Source organism: Epinephelus moara, chromosome 13 (assembly GCF_006386435.1).
Source record: "Epinephelus moara isolate mb chromosome 13, YSFRI_EMoa_1.0, whole genome shotgun sequence".
Taxonomy (NCBI): domain Eukaryota; kingdom Metazoa; phylum Chordata; class Actinopteri; order Perciformes; family Serranidae; genus Epinephelus; species Epinephelus moara.
Genome location: NC_065518.1, coordinates 37,505,245 through 37,523,218, shown reverse-complemented (window position 1 = coordinate 37,523,218; position 17,974 = coordinate 37,505,245). Strand labels below are relative to the sequence as shown.

At 39.9% G+C, this 17,974-nt stretch overlaps 1 protein-coding gene across 3 annotated transcripts in view; it reads right to left on the bottom strand.

Moving 5' to 3' along the window:
• Nucleotides 1-17,974, bottom strand: part of mprip (myosin phosphatase Rho interacting protein) — a 159,400-nt gene that overhangs the window by 20,534 nt on the left and 120,892 nt on the right. For 2 of the 3 annotated variants that reach the window (XM_050060259.1, XM_050060260.1), the window contains exons 14-18: nucleotides 16,209-16,776; nucleotides 14,857-14,994; nucleotides 10,047-12,653; nucleotides 1,927-2,074; nucleotides 1,644-1,761 (exon numbers count right to left, since the gene is read on the bottom strand). In XM_050060259.1, coding sequence (XP_049916216.1) covers nucleotides 1,644-1,761; nucleotides 1,927-2,074; nucleotides 10,047-12,653; nucleotides 14,857-14,994; nucleotides 16,209-16,776 — 3,579 coding nt within the window. The remainder of the gene's footprint in view (nucleotides 1-1,643; nucleotides 1,762-1,926; nucleotides 2,075-10,046; nucleotides 12,654-14,856; nucleotides 14,995-16,208; nucleotides 16,777-17,974) is intronic. The other variant, XM_050060261.1, reaches the window with a different exon arrangement.

Here is a 17,974-nt window from a genome sequence, read left to right as displayed (position 1 = left end):
GGGGGCAAACACTTTTTCACACAGGGCCATGTAGCTTTGGATTTTTTTCTTCCTCATTAATAAAACCCTTCATTTAAAAACTGCATTTTGTGTTTACTTGTGTTATCTTTGACTAATGTTTAAATTTGTTTGATGATCTGAAACATTTAAGTGTGGAAAACATGCAAAAAAGTAAGAAATCAGGAAGGGGGCAAACACTTCTTCACACCACTGTATATCGATATATTTTCAAGCATGATAGACAATACCATTTATATCGATATGGGGTCAAGTTGCGTTACACAATGCTGTTCTTCTGAAAAGCCATACCAGTGTGCATTACTCCTCTCTCACACTCTCTGAACAGCTCTGCTCCACTCACTCACTCACTCACTCACTGAAGTTCTCCAGCAACACTCAGAGAGACACAGAGCTGCTACTCTGTTTAATCTGTCTGTTAATTAGTCTACAGTGCGACATCTGTCTATATGTTGAACATGCTATGCTAAATCAGTCTTTGAGATGAATGAAATAAGCGCAGTGACACAGGTGCAATCCAGCGCTGCGCTGCATGTGTGGAGGACAGAGCTGCTTTGTTTGCGAGTGTTTGTTTGCGAGTGTTTGTTTGCTAGTTTGAGTGTGAGGTGGATCAAAGTGCATCGCTGTTCTTCTTGGTAGTTCTAGGCTAATGTGTGACATTGAGACAGCGCATGGATGCAGGCGACAGTGTTTAAAAAATTCAGCAACAACACAGACATTTCATATACAAGATGCATATGATGAAGACAAAGTGTCTCTTGCTCCTTCCCTCCCTCTGCCTCACTGCTGGTGCTCTGTGCATTAATAAGATTAATAACCTAAATAAATAAAAATTATTTATATCATTTTCCAGTGCTAGATTCATTTGACAGGCCATGACAAATGACTTTTTAACTCCCCCACAAAGAGTTTTAACTGTTTCAAACCTACTTGATACTTTCATACTCATGTTGTATTTTTGAGTCCTGCGCTGCAAACCTTTAAACCTTGCAGCTCCAGTGCTATGTGCTAAAAGTTGACATACAGCCCTGCTATTTATTTTATATGATTTTTCATTTACATGTTGTGCAGCTGTATATTTTCAAACAGAGAAAACTATTCCTGTCTTTGCATTTTTATTTTGATCACTGTCTGTTTTTATAAACGTGCTTGTGACATCTTAAATGTGGCTCTGACTTGCAAAAGAACATATAGCCCATTTCATGGAAAATACTGATATATGTAGCATGTATTGCCATTCAGCCTGAAAATACTGAGAGATAAATTTTAGTCTATATCGTCCAGCCTTATGACCAACTCTGTGATTATACTGTTGTGTTAAGTCATTCGGTGACATAAAAACTCGCAAGTCATAAACATGGGAATTCTTGCCACCTCTACTGTCCATCTCATATGACAGGAACATGACATTTAACTCTGTGGATTACGACTGAATATATCAAACAAATAACATCATTGTATGCCTTTTGACCAATTGTCATCCCTACTGCTAATTAGGGACAGTGTTCTGTGCTACTCTTCATGTTTAACCCTTTAGACTTTAGACGGAATTTCTGATCAGACGTCCTGGATCAACATCAGCCTGGCTCTAAAGACCACACTGCACATACACTACCAACACTTACTCATGCTGTCTGCGAATCTCTTCTATGTCTGCGTTTTCTGTGTTGCTGTTGGCCTTGCGAGCCTTGTCCAGCTCCTTCTCCAGCTCTGTCCGATGGGCGTTTTTCATTGCTTCAATTGCTGAAATAACACAATGACACAAAGCATTAATAAATGCATTTGAACTTTTACACCTCATCTAAAACTGTGTTATTACTGCAAGCAAGATCATGCATTCTCATGAAAATTCACAATCAGACGTTCTCCTGTTTGGTCAAACGTTATTTGGTCTAGGATGTTATTCACCAGCGATGGTGGCTGCTGTCTCCTCTGCCAGCAGCCGCTCTTTCTCCTCCTTCAGGTTCTCTAGCTCTCTCTGGTGTTTCCTCTGCAGCTCATCTATCACTTTCTGATGGGACTCCTCCATTGCAGCAAAGCCCCTCTCACAGGTGGCCTATGAGACAGGAAAACATGATGCAACTGTGAGTTGGGGCTATCTGGACATGGTCCAAAAGGTTACCCTGACCGTACAAGCTAAGCAGGAAAAACCCTAGGCCCTATAATATGAGCCAGTGCAAATCTCCATGGTCATTGATTCCCAGCAAATGACTTGCAAGACACAGCCTGCTAGACAAGGGTAAGTTGAGCCTGTGCGAGTACAAAAAGGGTTAACAGGAATGGCAGGATACGCTGAAGGAATGCATAGATAGACAAAAAGAGAGGGGGGTGTAACAAAGTAAAAGACTCATTTCCTATCCACAGAAAATCATCCACTGATGATGCTTAGAAAATCCTTATTCCTTACTGAGCTCATATTGTTAAAGTGAGCAAACCGTAAAGCATGTTTTTTTCCTTTTGATGGCTGTTTTGTTCTCTGACAATATCTTTTTACAGCCAGTGTATGATCTGTTGTGAGTAGAATACTGCACAAATGTATATGAAGTCCCATTGCACCTAACAGTTGGGATACAGGCTGCATCACTGGTGTCTCCCGGTGCCGGTGCAGGTCCACCTTATTTGCTGTTTTGACAGAAAAACTGGAGTCTGATATTACTTACAGTATATGGATATAAAATACCAGAAGAGGAGCGTTATGAAAGCGGTGAGGACTAAACAGAGTAAAACTTTTGGTGTGGGATCTAAGGTGAAACTAACATCATCAACCGTTACAAGCCGATTCTGTTGCTAAGGAGGGAGCTCTTAATTTCCAAAACTTGACCAAAGAGCGAGCAAGATCTTGGTGTCTCCAAATCAAGTGAGTTTGAACGATGCTGCGCTTTAGCCAATCACCATGGAGGGGGCGCGGCCGAGACGTGCAGGTTTGTTTGTTTGTTTTATTAAGATCCCCATTAGCTTTTGCACAGCAGCAGCTATTCTTCCTGGGGTCTTCATGATTCTTCCCATGACAATACAAAACATACATACAGTAAACATCACTAAAACAATAACAAGACAAATGTCCCCAGGAAATGTGTACCTACAGAAACAGCAAGCTCCGCATCCACAGCGACCGCTCCACCCAAAACGCCGTCTCGTCAACGTGAAAAAAAATATTTTTTTCCAGCGGATATCTTAGTTACAACATGATTGAGCTAACAGGAGTAGTTACGGGAGGCTTTTAACAGATGACGTCCTGATATTAGCTTTGCTAACTGTCCCTGTCAGCTGTAGCCACTGATGCTTTCTAGACATCGTGATTTCCCATAACTGAATAAATACCACACATAGCAACACAAAACTGCTTTGCTAGCTCAATCATGTTGTAACTAAGATATCCGCTGGAAAGAATATTTTATTCACGGACCGTTTATTGAGTTATTACCTTATTTTCATACAGTCTATGGTTATTACAGACACCGCTAACGGCTAACGTTAACAGCTAACGGTTAGCCCAGCTAATCTACAATAACCATGTTAATTACAAAACGTGCACAAAGAAATAGTAACGTTTGTTCAATCATTGTGTTTATAGACTTAACAAACATCAGATTAGTCTACACGGTGATATAGTGACATGAAAAATGTGATTTATAGCTAAACTCTGCTGGTTTTCTACCCGAAGTATTTGTAAACAACACGGCGATTCCCTGGGGGCACTGCCGGAAGTGAAGGGCGTGAGGCCCCTGCACTTCCGTTAGTCGAAAAACTCTGGGCTGTGCCTCCAGAGGTAAAGGAAGAAATTTTTTTTTTTTTTTTACCGATGGATTGGCCTAAATGTAACTCAGCCTCTATAGGTGAGAATGATGTTGAACATGAGGTGGCTTGTGGATATGTCTGTTGGGTTAGGCTAACGTTAGCTATGTTACAACATAACAACATCAATGTAATGTCATGAGCATCTTGCGTTATTGTTGTGGTCTGAGAGCTTGATTGGAGACAGTGGTAGTGAACATACTTGGTGTGGAGAAGTGTTTTGTGTGGTTTGTTAAACTGACACTGAATGTAACGTTAGTCAAGTTCAGGCTGCTCTTTACCTTTACTTTCACCGGTGGTATCAGACTCCACTAGAACAAGTCTCAGCACTATATTTGATCTTATTGGCTCAAAAAGCACTGTGGATTAATTTTTAACTTTAATAAAATATCTCAAACTCAAACCCAACCATCCCAGTGATGTCACCAGCAAGCTTGTTGAAAGATGGCTGCACTCTGCTGGTAAAACACAATCTAGTTTTCTAGCAAATCTAAGAGGATATCAAGTGTGACTGCAGTGTATTATCATGTCTGAAGTAAAAATCAAACAAACCACAGTCATGTTATTATTGTTTCATCTCCACTAAATAGTGGCTGTAATCATAATCTGCCCATGAGCCAAATCTTTGATGGAATGAGGATTAAGCTGATGACTAACTGCAGTTAGTCTCAGCAAAGGGCATTTTTGAGACTAGCATGCCAAACGAATACCTTTGGGGTGTCATGGAGAAAGGGAGAGAAGAACAATCCTCATCAACACACTTTTAGAAAAAGACATTACACTGCTATTATTACTACAGTGCAAGTTTCCACAACAAGGGATATCAATGGCCTTTCCACGAGCCCAACTGAAAACCCTGTCCCGCTTCCGGTCTCTATTCACTGCCACTAATCTGAGGACTCAGCCGGCGGCTGTTTTCACAGGGACAAAACTCCCTCATAGCTCAGACCCAGGAACCTACTGTGAGAGGCTGAAAAGTCTCCCCCACAGAACAAACGTAAACTTCCTGCTCTGACATCACATCACAAACAAGCTCTATTTAGAAGCATGTCCGGTAATGTATCTTGTGTGTAAATATATCCTTGGTCATGGCAGGGGCATGGACTGCTCAGACACTGCAGAGTATTAAGTTAGCTGAGACATAAGCTGACTCTCTGAAGAAGCCAAGAATCAAAAACACTGTTCTACAGTCAGCCACAGCTAAAACCAAAGATACTGTATTATAACAAGATGGCCCACCTATAATATACTCCCATTGTATGAAATGGTATACATTTCCGGTCTCCTAAGTAGGCATTGTCCCCCGTAGCCCAATCAAAGACGATGGAGAACCGCCAATGAAAGACGAGTATCCCCAACCTCGCTTGGTTATCGTAGATTAGCTGGGCTAACTGTTAGCCGTTAGCGGTGTCTGTAATAACTCAGTAACTCAATAAACGGTCCGTGAAAAAAATATTTTTTCCAGCGGATATCTTAGTTACAACATGATTGAGCTAGCAAAGCAGTTTTGTGTTGCTATGTGTGGTATTTATTCAGTTTTGGGAAATCAGTGGCTGCAGCTGACAGGGACAGCCAACAGCAGCAGCAAAGGTAACATCAGGACGTCATCTGTTAGAAGCCTCCCGTTGTCGGATATGACATGAAACTACTCCAGTTAGCTCAATCATGTTGTAACTAAGATATCCGCTGGAAAAAAATATTTTTTTAATCCAGTATCTTTGGTGAAATTGCACTGATTTCAGCACCAGAGAGGAACTATCTGTTGCCAGATCTCGCGAGAGTGTGTTGTTGAGACACAGACAGGTCTTGAACAAAGTAAATTTTCTCCTGATTTGTCTGTCTGAAATTTGCCATTTTGGTGTCGGAATGTTCTGAAGATATGTGGCTTGTGATAAATGGGTCCAATATTTGCTTCCGTGACTATGGGGCGAAAGAATCGGCCATAATCTGTAATCATGTTCATTTTTCCCACTGAAGTCAATGGACTCAGGACCTGCTGTTAGTCTCCTAAAGGGGCGTGGTGGTCGCGAACCCCACGTGACACTGATACAGGAAATTGACTCACAGTGGACCGTCTTGGTTTATCCACTGTCTTTGCTAAATCTTACTTTTCAAGTTACACCTTTAAAAGTACTGATGTGTGTCACAAAGTTACCACTCTGTCTCATAAGACCAAACTGACAACAGACAATTAGTCTGCCAATCAAGAATTAGTGTCTAAACTTTTATTTTTTATTCTTTTTTACTTCACTGTTCAGCCGTGTACTGGACTTTACTGGACAAATTCCCATATTTGGTAGGAACCAGTGGGCATGGGGCAGAGAGCCACAGGCTGAGGAAGTGACAAACTAGGAAGACTAGAACACTTGTTGCTCCTGGTCTCTTTTATGGGATTTGTCAAAATGATGAAAACTATAGAATGACACCAGCCAAATGCTTTAAATGGACAAACTAAGCTAATATTAAACTCTTAAAATCCAGTAGAATCTGACCACACCTTAAAGGCTTGTATACTCAAATCCCAGAAATACATTTTCTGATGTACCCCTTATGGTGTCTAGCCACAGTGCAGATGCAGTTTTAGTCTGATTTGCTGAGATTTTGAGAAACCTAAAATATTACATTTACATTAACCCTTTGAACTCTGCACTGGTGTTTTTGCTTATTGTGATGTCAAATGAGTATCTTCAAATGCTTCATATCCCGAAAATCTGTACAACCTAAGCTAAAAGGTTATATAAGTGAATAAACTATAATAATTAATAAAAGTATTGTGTCATAGAAAGTTACAAAAATAAGACTTTTTTTTTTCCATCATATTTTACATTGATTCAAAAGATTCCTATATGTAGAAACATGAACAAATTATTTCTTAACACTCCCTAAGTTAAGTGGGGTATGTATATTATTTTGTTTTGTTTTTAGATACGCTCATTTTCATGAGCAGAGTGCAAAGGCGATGTGATGGATTCATTATTCATTCCTCTGGCGCTGCCATGCAGTTTTGAAGGATGTGTAACATAGCGCAGTGATGTCATTACAAGTGTGCAACACCATGACACGGGGACAGAAAGCGTAGCTTTCTGCTGCAAAAAGAATGAATGTTCTAGTTATTGTGTTTTTTTTAATTTTTAGCTCAATACAGGATTAGGGGTGTGCCATATCGTCTCGTTTACGATAATACTGGTATAATATTTAATATGATATGAAAAATTCAAAATCGTGATACTTGCGATATTTCAACTTGTTGACACTGATCATACTGTTAACCACAGCAACAACAAGCACGGCTGAAAGCAAAATTATTACGGACTCCGCATTGGTTCCAAAAAGAGGAGCAGCTTCAATAGTGTGGATTAAACTGTGGCATCGATAGGCCTGGGTGTCCTGAATGTTTTTTAAACAGCCCCGGACTTCTCAGACTCTTTTCACGAGTTACCGCACAGAGGGAATTTATTCAGCGCCTTTGCCGGCAGCAGCACAGTGTCTTCCCCTCTCCTCTATTGCTGTGTACACACGCGAGTTGGTATCATTTTGTCCTAAACCTCTGGAAAAGTAAACCTCATATCATAATGGCCTGTAACAGGTTACAGCGTGATAATTAGATTAGAAATGGCAGAGCATAAAGGTCCAGGTGGGGGAAAAAACAACAACAACTCAATCATTTAGGAATCTGCTAAAAGAGAAAAAAATGCCTGTTGATTTATATATATATATATAGATCCCAGGATACATTTTTTGTATTTGAGAGCTATTTAAATGTGTTATTTGTGGTAGATTTTATACTGTTGTACTAAAAAATATAGTATACAGAACCTGACTCTCACTCTGAGTTACTATTCTTCACAAACTAAAAAAAATTAGTGATATATATATATATATACATATATATATATATATATATATTTTTTTTTTTTTTTTTTTACTGAATATTTAAAGGCAAAGGTTAACATGTAAAACTGTATCACTTATTTTGTTGCAATTCTATGTTCTTAAATTAATAATAACAATGATAAATTAAACTTATTTGTCATATCATCAAGAATATCGTTATCGCAAAAATACCCTGAAATATTGTGATATTATTTTAGGGCCATATTGCCCACCCCTATACAGGATGATGCAAACAATGATATCCTGAAGCCATTATGGGGAAATTCCAGTGTAATTATGGCCAAATAATATGTTTGCAATGCATGTAAGGTAAAGTAACATGAGGTAATGACATGATGAAGGGTAAGATAGAAGCCTTAGCTTACAGCTGCATTAAAATGAATGCTCTAGCTATTGTCGTCTTTATTTTAGATTGATATATATATATGTACAGGATTACACAAACAGCTATCTCCCGTGGCTATTACCAGGAAACACCAGTGTAATCACAGCAAAATACCATGTTTGCATGGTATATAAGATGTACATGTAGATTATTTTTATTTTATCTTATTTTATTTTACATTCATGTTTATATTACCCGTTCTTGTACTCTTTTATGTGTCTTATATGTGCCTTGTACTTTTTTATGTGCCTTAGCCACTGGACACGATAATTTCCCTACGGGGATTAATAAAGTATCTATCTATCTATCTATCTATCTATCTATCTATCTATCTATCTATCTATCTATAACGTAAGGTTGTGATGTGATGAAGGTAAAGACAGAAGCTTAGGCTTTCTGCTGCTGAAAGAATGATTTCTCTTGCTATTATGATTATTGTTTTAGATCCATTTTAACAGAACCATACAAACAACAATAGGGAAAGGTACGTTTTTTAAGTGTTTAAGGCCCCGAAACACCAAGCCAACTGTGGACAATCAGTTAAAGTTGGGCTGCTGCTGAGTGTCTACTGCCCTCAGCAGTGGCGACATCACGCCACTCAACAGGGGGCCTTTGTCACAGCTGACTCTCTAAAGTCGGTTTTGTTTGTTGGGGTCCTCACAGCAACAAGCCATTTCAGAGACAATAGTATTCAGAAGGATCTAGGCTATGTTCTGCTAAAAATAAAAAAGTGCTGTAAAGTGTCCACAGCCAGCTTTGTGGATGATTATAACCCTGTTTATGGAGAAAGACATTTCTGTTGAGCTTTTATTGAAAGTAAACATTTTTTTGGTACTTTTAACACCACAAACAAAATTCTTTTCACCTCCATTTTGTTGAGAAAACCTCCACAAAGAAAACCAAACCTATTTGCTTGGCCAAATACCATTATGGGTAAATGAGAAAATATCATTAGTATTGTAGTCAGTTCGGAGAACTGTTCCTTTATTATGACAAGAAATATGAAAGCCTAATGTGAAGGTTTGTTTATGACCTTGTGACTGATTATTGATGATTTATTGCAATAGCCAAAGTCAAGCTCCGCTTAGTAGCCTTTTCTAGTAGTCAGCAAATGAATGAAATGAAGTTGTTGGCTCAGCTGCCATGGAGTTGACCTATATATGACCACTTCTTATCACATGACCCAAGTTACATAATTGGGTCACATCATCACAACTGATCCAACAACTCTCATTTGATGCTAATGACAGTGAGATGCAGATGAGCGCTCTAGAAAAAGTTAAGTAGGTAGACCTTGAGTTAAAATGACTTAAAAAATTAAATGTTATGTCCTTGTTATTGACAGAGAGTAGGGATTCATATTACACTGTTAGTAGAAACAACCAAAGGAAAAGAGATTGGACCCATACAATTCAAGAGTTTAGCCCTAATATGATATGAATGATATCTGGGTATTTTAATTTTAAATATTCAGAAGTTCAAAAATTTTACAGGGGTCAATTCTTTGCCCTTAACTGTTTGAAATGCAACATAGCTGAGTCAAAGGGTTAGATTAATAAGCACACTGAAGTATGAGCAGAGGAACTCATTTCAGAGGAGAAGAGGCTGATATGATGTGGTAGTGTAAAACAATCCGATAGCTGCTCATCAGTCTTTTTAACGGCTAATCCAATGTTCCAGTCACTCAAAGTTCTTCAACTTATGGTGATGAAACTTCAACAAAATGGGTTCCTCAGTACACGACTACTGCGGCGTCAGTGATCACATAAACTTACAGGAGGTTAGTTTTCATGCAACACAGAAGATAAGTGGTTTACAGAACAGAAAGCCAGAGTTGGGTGAGCAAGGTTAGGAACAGGAGAGGGGGTTGGGGAAGGAAGGGGGATCTGGGAATGGCACAAAGGAAAACAAGGCATCACAGATGAAGGACAGCAAGGATAAGGAGCGCTTCCACCTTGAGGTTTTCCAGGTCTTTCTCATATTTCAGCCGTAGAGTTGTAATGTCTCCCTGCTCTTCACGTCGTCTCATCTCTTGCGTCATGACTGAGACTTGGCTCAGCAGCTCTTGAATGCGCTCCTTCAGGGTGGATGTTTGGGCCGGGGAGTGAAGCAGCTGTCTGTCCTCTTCTGTCAACTTCTTGTTTGGATTTGCAGGACTCACCATGCTTCTCAGCTCTTCCATTTCCAGATCAAACTTATCCACCAGGTTTTTCCTCTCCATCTGGTGCTTCTTTTTCAGGGTCTCCATGCAGTTTGTCAGTGAATCAATCTCTTTTACATTTTCTTCTGAATGGACACGCAGTGTCTCACTGGCCTTGGCAATTTCCTGCCTCAGCTTTTCAGCTTCCTGCTCGTAGCTGTCTTTGACCTCTTGTAGTTCCTTTCTATGCCTGGCTATCATATCATCATGCTCAATGTATTTATCTAATGAGTCTAGGGGCTGTCCTTCTATCTGAAACAACGTTTGTGGCCCTGTGGTGGTTTTCACAGAAGCCTCAGATAGTTGACTCTGAAGATCTGCCAGTCTGGACTCCAGATCTCTGGTGGCTTCTCTCAATTTAGGACAATTTGGACAATTCAAACTTCCACACTCAACTTCTGTAAGTATTTGCTTTAGTTTTTTCTCATGTTGGACATTCAGCCTAGTGAACACATAAGACACCAAGGCTTCTTTAAGGGCATCAACCAGATATTCAGAGGACTCTTTCTGTTCTCGACCAAAATCAAAGCTTGTTAGAGCCAAAGACACAAGCTGCTCATCTTTGGCAAACTTCAAACTGGATGCAATCTCCCTCAAAATATTTGACTTTGCCTCCAAGGTCTCTGTCAACTCTTTAAGAATCAGAGCATTAGTTTCATTATCAAGCCATCTGTACATGGCTGCAAAATCTTGCTCTGTCACTACCTCACTCTCAGCTTTCACTCGTGGATAAATTCTCCTAATCAAGAGCATCAAGCACTTCTGTGCCATCATCTGTTCTGCTACACCTCTTTCCCAGCTGTGTTTGTTTTCATCTGCTTTGATTTTGGATGTACCCAACAGCTGGCTCCAGAACTCTCCCTCTATGACTGACCTCATGTCTGTCTGACTCACACAGAGTGGCTCTTCTTTCCAACAACCAAATAAAGTGCTTTTTAAATCACTGAGCATATTTTCTACATTAATATCTACCTTTGCTAACATTTCTAAAACCTGATTAATTGCCTCAGACTCCATCTCTATCTCTTCTACTACTTGCTTTATAAGTCCTTTATCATCAACCTGTTTCTCTCCTGTTTTAACATACTTGCCATCTGTCTTTTTACCTCTACCTGTCTTCATTTCTAACTTCTCTTGTAGCATTCTTATTTCGCTTTCTACTTCTTTTAGCTTCTCTCTACTGACTCTCTCAGATTCCTGGTTTAGTGTGATTAGTTGACTGTTCCTGGCTTCAAGTTCCAAATGGCACTGCTCTGTAGACCTAAGGTTTGCATCTGTCTCAAATAACTTGGATTGTGAGGTTTCCAGTAACTCTTTATGCTGCTCTTTCTCCAGGTGCAACTTCTTGTCCTCATAGTCTGTGTGAAAGCCCAGACCTTTCAGTATGGCTTCTTTCAACTGCAGCTTCTTCTCTGTGTCTTTAAGAGTGACACCAAGCTCCTCTAGTGTAACCAGAGCTTCATGAAGCCTCAAGGATTTCTCATTCAGCTCCCTCTCATAATACTCCCTGTCTATAGCATTTGCCTGGTTTTCAGCAAGTTCAGCCTTCACTCTTTTCAGTTCTTCCATGAGCACATGATGCTGTTTGCCTCCCTGCTGGCCAATCAGCTCTGCTTTCAGTCTGTCTATCTCTCTGTCAGCCTCAGTCAGCTGGTTCACTATCTCCTGACAACGCTGTTTCAATGCCCCATTTTCACTAGTTAATAGTTCAACCCTCTGAGAGAGCATTCCAATCGAAATCTCCTTTGTCTCTGAATGGTTTTCAATTTCTGAGAGGGGGCCGTAGGGGCTTTTTAGGCCTTCAAACCTTTGTTTCTGAACCTTCCCCACGAAATCCTCCATGGTTAGAAGACGGGTCTCATACTCAAGGATGCTCTCTCCTGCTCTTGCTAAACTCTTTTTTAATGTTTCATTTTCTATTTCCTGCTGGTACTTCCAGGTCTCCAAGAGTTTCTGAAGTTGATGTTTCTCTACTGTCTCTTGATTGCAACTATAGAATCTTAACAATTTTGACAGCTCCTTAAGAGACAGAGGTTTATCAGTTATTAAGTCCTCTAGTTCTTGAATTGCCTCTGTGCTGTCCTGGAGCAAGAAGCTAACTGTTTTTTGGACAGGTTCAGGGGGAGGGACTTCCAGAAGGGATGGTTTGGGGGTGTCAGAGAAGTAAGGTTGCTTGATGGGGAGGTGAGAAAGGGAGAGGCCAAGCTGTGCCTGCATATTGCGCTTTTTCAGCTCTTGCAGCTTCAGGAGCTCTTTGGTCTCCAGGTACTTCTTTGTTAAACTTTGTGCTTGAGAACTAACCAGTTCGGGCCTCTTCATCTGGGGCATCACATCAGCCTCCAGACCCAAAGGGTGCTCCAGCTTGGAAAAGGGGACCAGACATTTGGTTAACATACAGCAGGGGACACACAAAGCTTCCTAGTCATTTTTGTTACCAATTATTTCCCCCATTTAAAAAGTGACATTATAGTAAGATTTTCCACATGATAATCCCAAATTATTTAAATGAACAAACAAATTTCAAAACAGATTAAAAATGCCCTTAAGTTTTAATGATGTAAAATGAAAGCAAAGGAAAGAGATTAAATTGCCAGGGTTAGTTAATCCCAACAGGGCATGCACATTAAAGGGTTAAAAGCTACTTCATGTGGTAAGTACTGCAATATTAGTTTCAGCTAGATGGTTTACTGGAAGGCATACCAGGTGCTACAAACACATTTCTAAGGTGTTCAGGTCCAAGCACATGTCTTGCACCAATGCAATTTATTTCTGAGAGGAGATAGTGAACAGTATGACCCAACTAAGATCTAATGTCCAAATATATTTCCAAACTTCATAATTCTCTGCAAGTCACGTGCGTTCTGGTTCTAAACAAAAACTTTACGTACAGTATAATCTAAAACTGACAGCAGTGCCTTACTTTAACTTAACCATTACCAAACTGAACCACCTAGATTTAAGCATTCAGCCTCACAACTACAAATCCATCCAGACATCCACACACAAGCACAGACATTTCTCCAACAGCACACATTTATGCCATTACATGGCTAGGTACAATATCTTTTAACACAACAACAAATGGATGGTCTGTATAGCAGTTAATAGAAGATGATAATCTGACAATCATGCAAATAATCAGGAAACAAGCCAAGAGGTTATTATTCATACATGTTGAGCCAGACATTGTTGCAAGTAGAGCTATTACAGTATGCCAGTGACAATGGAGGATAGTATCACTCTAAATTTAAATTAAGAAATAAATAAAGTGATCAACTATTAGTACTACAAACAATCAGGCTATAATTAAATATTACTCAGAATATGTAACACTGATATCATCGGTCATTTAAAAATGTATTTAATGGACACTGGCCTGTAAAACAAAATACTTTTTTTTCTCTTCATAATATTTTTCCATCCATACCCTATTCGCACTTTTCAATTTCAATGTTCATATTTTGAACTGTATGGTTGTCACATGACTAAGGAGATGACAATAAATGTGTTTCCATCCACCTTTTTGGTTGCACATTTTCAATTTGGGCATAAAAACAAAGTACAAAGTGGAAACCCGAATTTATTTATCTATTTAATTTTTTAAGTTGAAACATTATAAAAGGTTCTTGCAGGATTTCTCACAAATTCTTTCATTTGTGGCGGCCCACTAAGATTAAAACATCTGCCACCACAAATAGATTTTTCTATTTTTTTTAACTGGGCTGTTCATTAGGAGCGCTGTTGGAATATATTAACCATTCAGTTATTTATAGCACCACGCTGTCGAGATGCAGAGTGCACTCAGGGCAGAGACGGAGACGTAAAGTTTGCATTCACTTGTAGCAGATCCTCCTCTCATCCATCGATCTGATCAGCTCTGACTGAATCGACCCTGCGAGTCACAGACTGCTACTGAGAAAAAAAAGAACTCATGGAGAGATCCATCTGTTCTGCATTCATGGACCCACAGAAAAAACTCAAAATTTAGAGACAGGATGCCACACATACACTCTCATTCTGTGGGAGACACTGTCTTGCACATGGCTAGGGTGGAAAAGTTGGGGTATCAATAAAAACAAAATGTCACTGAGTGCAATGGAAACAGTTTTCCTAGCAGTTGAGTTATAAATAACAGATTTTTCTCTTTTTCATTTAGAGTGAAATAATCCTCAGAAAGTCACCTCAGCAGCCACAAAACTTGGTTTCCTTGGTCCAAAATCAACACAATACTGAAGTAATTGCTAGCATGAGTTCAGATACAGTACAGACCTATAACAAAGAGACAGGAGATTAACTAGTAGAAGCCAATGTAGTGGTAAGATTTCAATGTTTTTTTTTTTTACATGCAATGAACTCATGCAAAGTCACATATCTGTAGCCATTTTGTTGCTTCGTGTCAGTTTTTTTTAGGTTTTCTTATACAAAATACAACATGCAAAGTATGTTACAAAAAGGAGGAGAAACACTGCTCAGTTGAGAATATACATATACATATAATCTGCAACAGGATTTCCTACCATAGCAGAGTAACATACAGCTCAATGCAGCTGCACACTGAACTCACCGGAGAGATGTAACCTGTGCGGACATCATGCTCTCTTTCCAGAGCCGTTCTCAGCTGGAGCTCCAGCTCCTGCTTGTGCTTGTTCGAGTCAAGAAGCTGCTGGTGACAGCTCTCCAGCTGTGCCTTCAGGTCCTCGATCTGAAGGAGCAGCAGGGACAATGATTTATGTTAAGTCACTGGTAGGTTTCAGGCCTGAACAATTCAAAGTTTTAATATAAAATCAGGATTTGAAAGAGTGTACTGTTGACATAGCAGGAGCTGGGGTTTTAATTAGGTTATGACTCACACAACTGACAGTGGCTTCACAACCTGTAGCAAGTCGAAGTTGAAGTTTATGATGACCTTCAGCGAGACATGTACACAGCTCTTGTTAATTAGTGATGATTCTGTGAGAAAACTATAAACGCGAAAATCTTGGCTGTTTCCTAGTTAAGATGCTCTCTGCTGCCTGATGTATGTGCAGTTTGCCAAACAGTTTTTTTGGAAGAAGAAACACCATCATTTTTGATGTTTGAAAAAATAAGGAATAAACTCAGTTTCATTAATTATTTATTTCTGTTGCCATTCTACATAGTAGGAAACAACATGACCAGTTACCCAGCTTAAGAAAACTGGAGCCAACCTAATGTGCTGCCGTGATAATGGAAACATAATGGAAACATAGCCAGAGGCTCCCACAGGTGGTCATGGGGGTTTTTGTTTTCATGATCCTGATTAAAATTTATCTAGAGCATTCATTCTTTTTGCAACAGAAAGGGAAGACTTCCATCTTTCATGCCATCAAGTTGTCTGCAAATAATAACATCAGTGTATTGACTTAAATAAGCTTTTAGCTTTTAGGTTGTACAGATTTTAAGAATATGTAGGTTCTGGGGAAATACTTCTACTGCAGATGATACTATCAAACACCTTTGCACTCTGCTCATAAAAATAAGCATATCTCAAAACTAAAAAATGTACAAAGTTCAAATAACTTATGGAGAGTGAATAAATATTTTGATCATGTTTCTACATTTAGAAATCTTTTGCATCAATATGTCTTGTGCGTTTATTACTTCAACTTCTATTATTCTATTATTATGTCCAATTTATGTATTCTTTTTTAATTTTACGACATAACTTGAATATATTATCAATTATTATGGTTTAGTGACTTAAATAACCTTTTAGCTTATGTTGTACAAATTTTAGGGATATGAAGCATTTGAAACTAGAAATGACATCACAATAAGCAAAAATACCGATGTAGACTGTTTCTATGGCAGAGTTCAAAGGGCTAAATGATAATGTTTTGCAAGGTGCTATGCGCGCACTCACTAAATCTAATATTGGCTGAACAGACATAGACATACCCCTTGCTTGTAGTTCTCCAGTAGCTGCTCCAGCTCCACAGTCTCTCTGGATGGCACTGTGGAGGCCAGAGGCACCCTCCTCTCCTCTCGTATGGGTGTCTTCTCCACTTGTTGCCAGTGTTGTTCAATCACCTCCTCCACCCTCTGTTGCCTTTCCAATGATGAGGGAATTAGTGAATCCATCACTCTAACTCCCTCTCCACTGTCAAAGCCTGTTCTCCCTCCTTCTTCAATGAATGTTTGCTCTGCCGATGAGCTGGTGACAGACTCATACCTCTTCCGCCTCTCCTCTCTTCTCCGACTGCGCTCCAACTCTCCCAGGTCTGCCTGGAGGCTCTCGGCCTCTTGTGCCCGCTGCTGAGCCAGAGCCTGAGCAATGGGTCTGAACTCTGCCCAGTCGAAGGTCTTAGAGCGACCTTCTCTTCTGCGTTCACGGGCCCGGCTCTTTGTGACACCCGCAGTGGATTCTTGCTCCACAGATGAGGCCTCAGAGGAGGGAGAGTCCTGGGTGACATCTGGCCTAACCAGACCCTCCATTGGAGAAAAAGAGCCTTGATCCTCAGTTGAGCTGAAAGGCAGTGAAAAAGGTAGGCTCATTGTCCATGCCTGAGGAGATGCTCCCGAGATCACATACACCTAACAGCCAATGTCCACTGTGCTACAGCTGCTGAAGACAATCTGTTGCCATTCTGGCCTTTGGCTCATGTCTACTGAGGCTTTTACTTGTGTAAACTCATCTCTCTAAAGCATGAAATTTACTTTGAATATAAATAACACCTCTTAATGACAATTTATTTACAATTTGTATTTTTTGTATTTAAGGATGCCTTCATGGGGCGCCGGTGGCTTAGTGGTAGAGCTGGCGCCCTATGTACAAGGCCGGGTTCGACTCCAGCCTGTGGCCCTTTGCTGCAGGTCACTCCCTCTCTCTCTCCCCCCTTCACGCTTGTCTGTCCTATACATTAAAGGCTAAAAAGCCCCAAAAAATATCTTTAAAAAAAGGATGCCTTCATTAGTTATTGATTTTATCTTTGTACGTCACTTTTCCTCCAAAGTCATAATTTCCTGAAATCTGGTGCATTTTGGGGTGCCCAGCTATTAGGCTCGTTCAAGAAGAGCCAGGCCTGCCCAGATTCAATCACTGGTGATCGGCGCACAATGCATGCCAGTTAGTTTTGTGTCCGACTTCACCTCGACTTGCTCTGACGTATTACAAAAGTGGACGGCGATAAAATCCCGAGAGCAAGGTGGCCGCAGTTTTTAGATGACAAGATGACGTTTAATTTCAGATATTTAAATTTTATTTGTCTGATTTGAAGGTTTATTCTACACAAAACATGTGTGACTGATGGTGAAGTTTAGTTGTCACAGACTGAATATATTCATCATAAACTATACAGAGTCTATTGTGTATTAACATTAAATTCAATACATTCACACAGAGCCAACATCCTGCACCGGTATTGTCAACGGTGACTGCAGCTCCCGGTAAATGCGTTACATGCTTTATTGGACACACAGTGGCTTTATGACTGAGGTCTAATTCATGCCGTGATAGGACTTTTTTTACTGCTGGTTGCATACATCAATTTACGTGAGCACAACGTGCAGAAACACGCACCTGGTTCCCTTAATTTTTCGCACCAGCTCCCAAAGGGCTTTCCGTCTATGCCTATCTCTTCTACCCACGCCCAACGCAATTTATTTTTGAGTCTTTTGTCGACTATCTGGATGTTTTCCCCGGGTTTCATTAACTTACTTTCCAT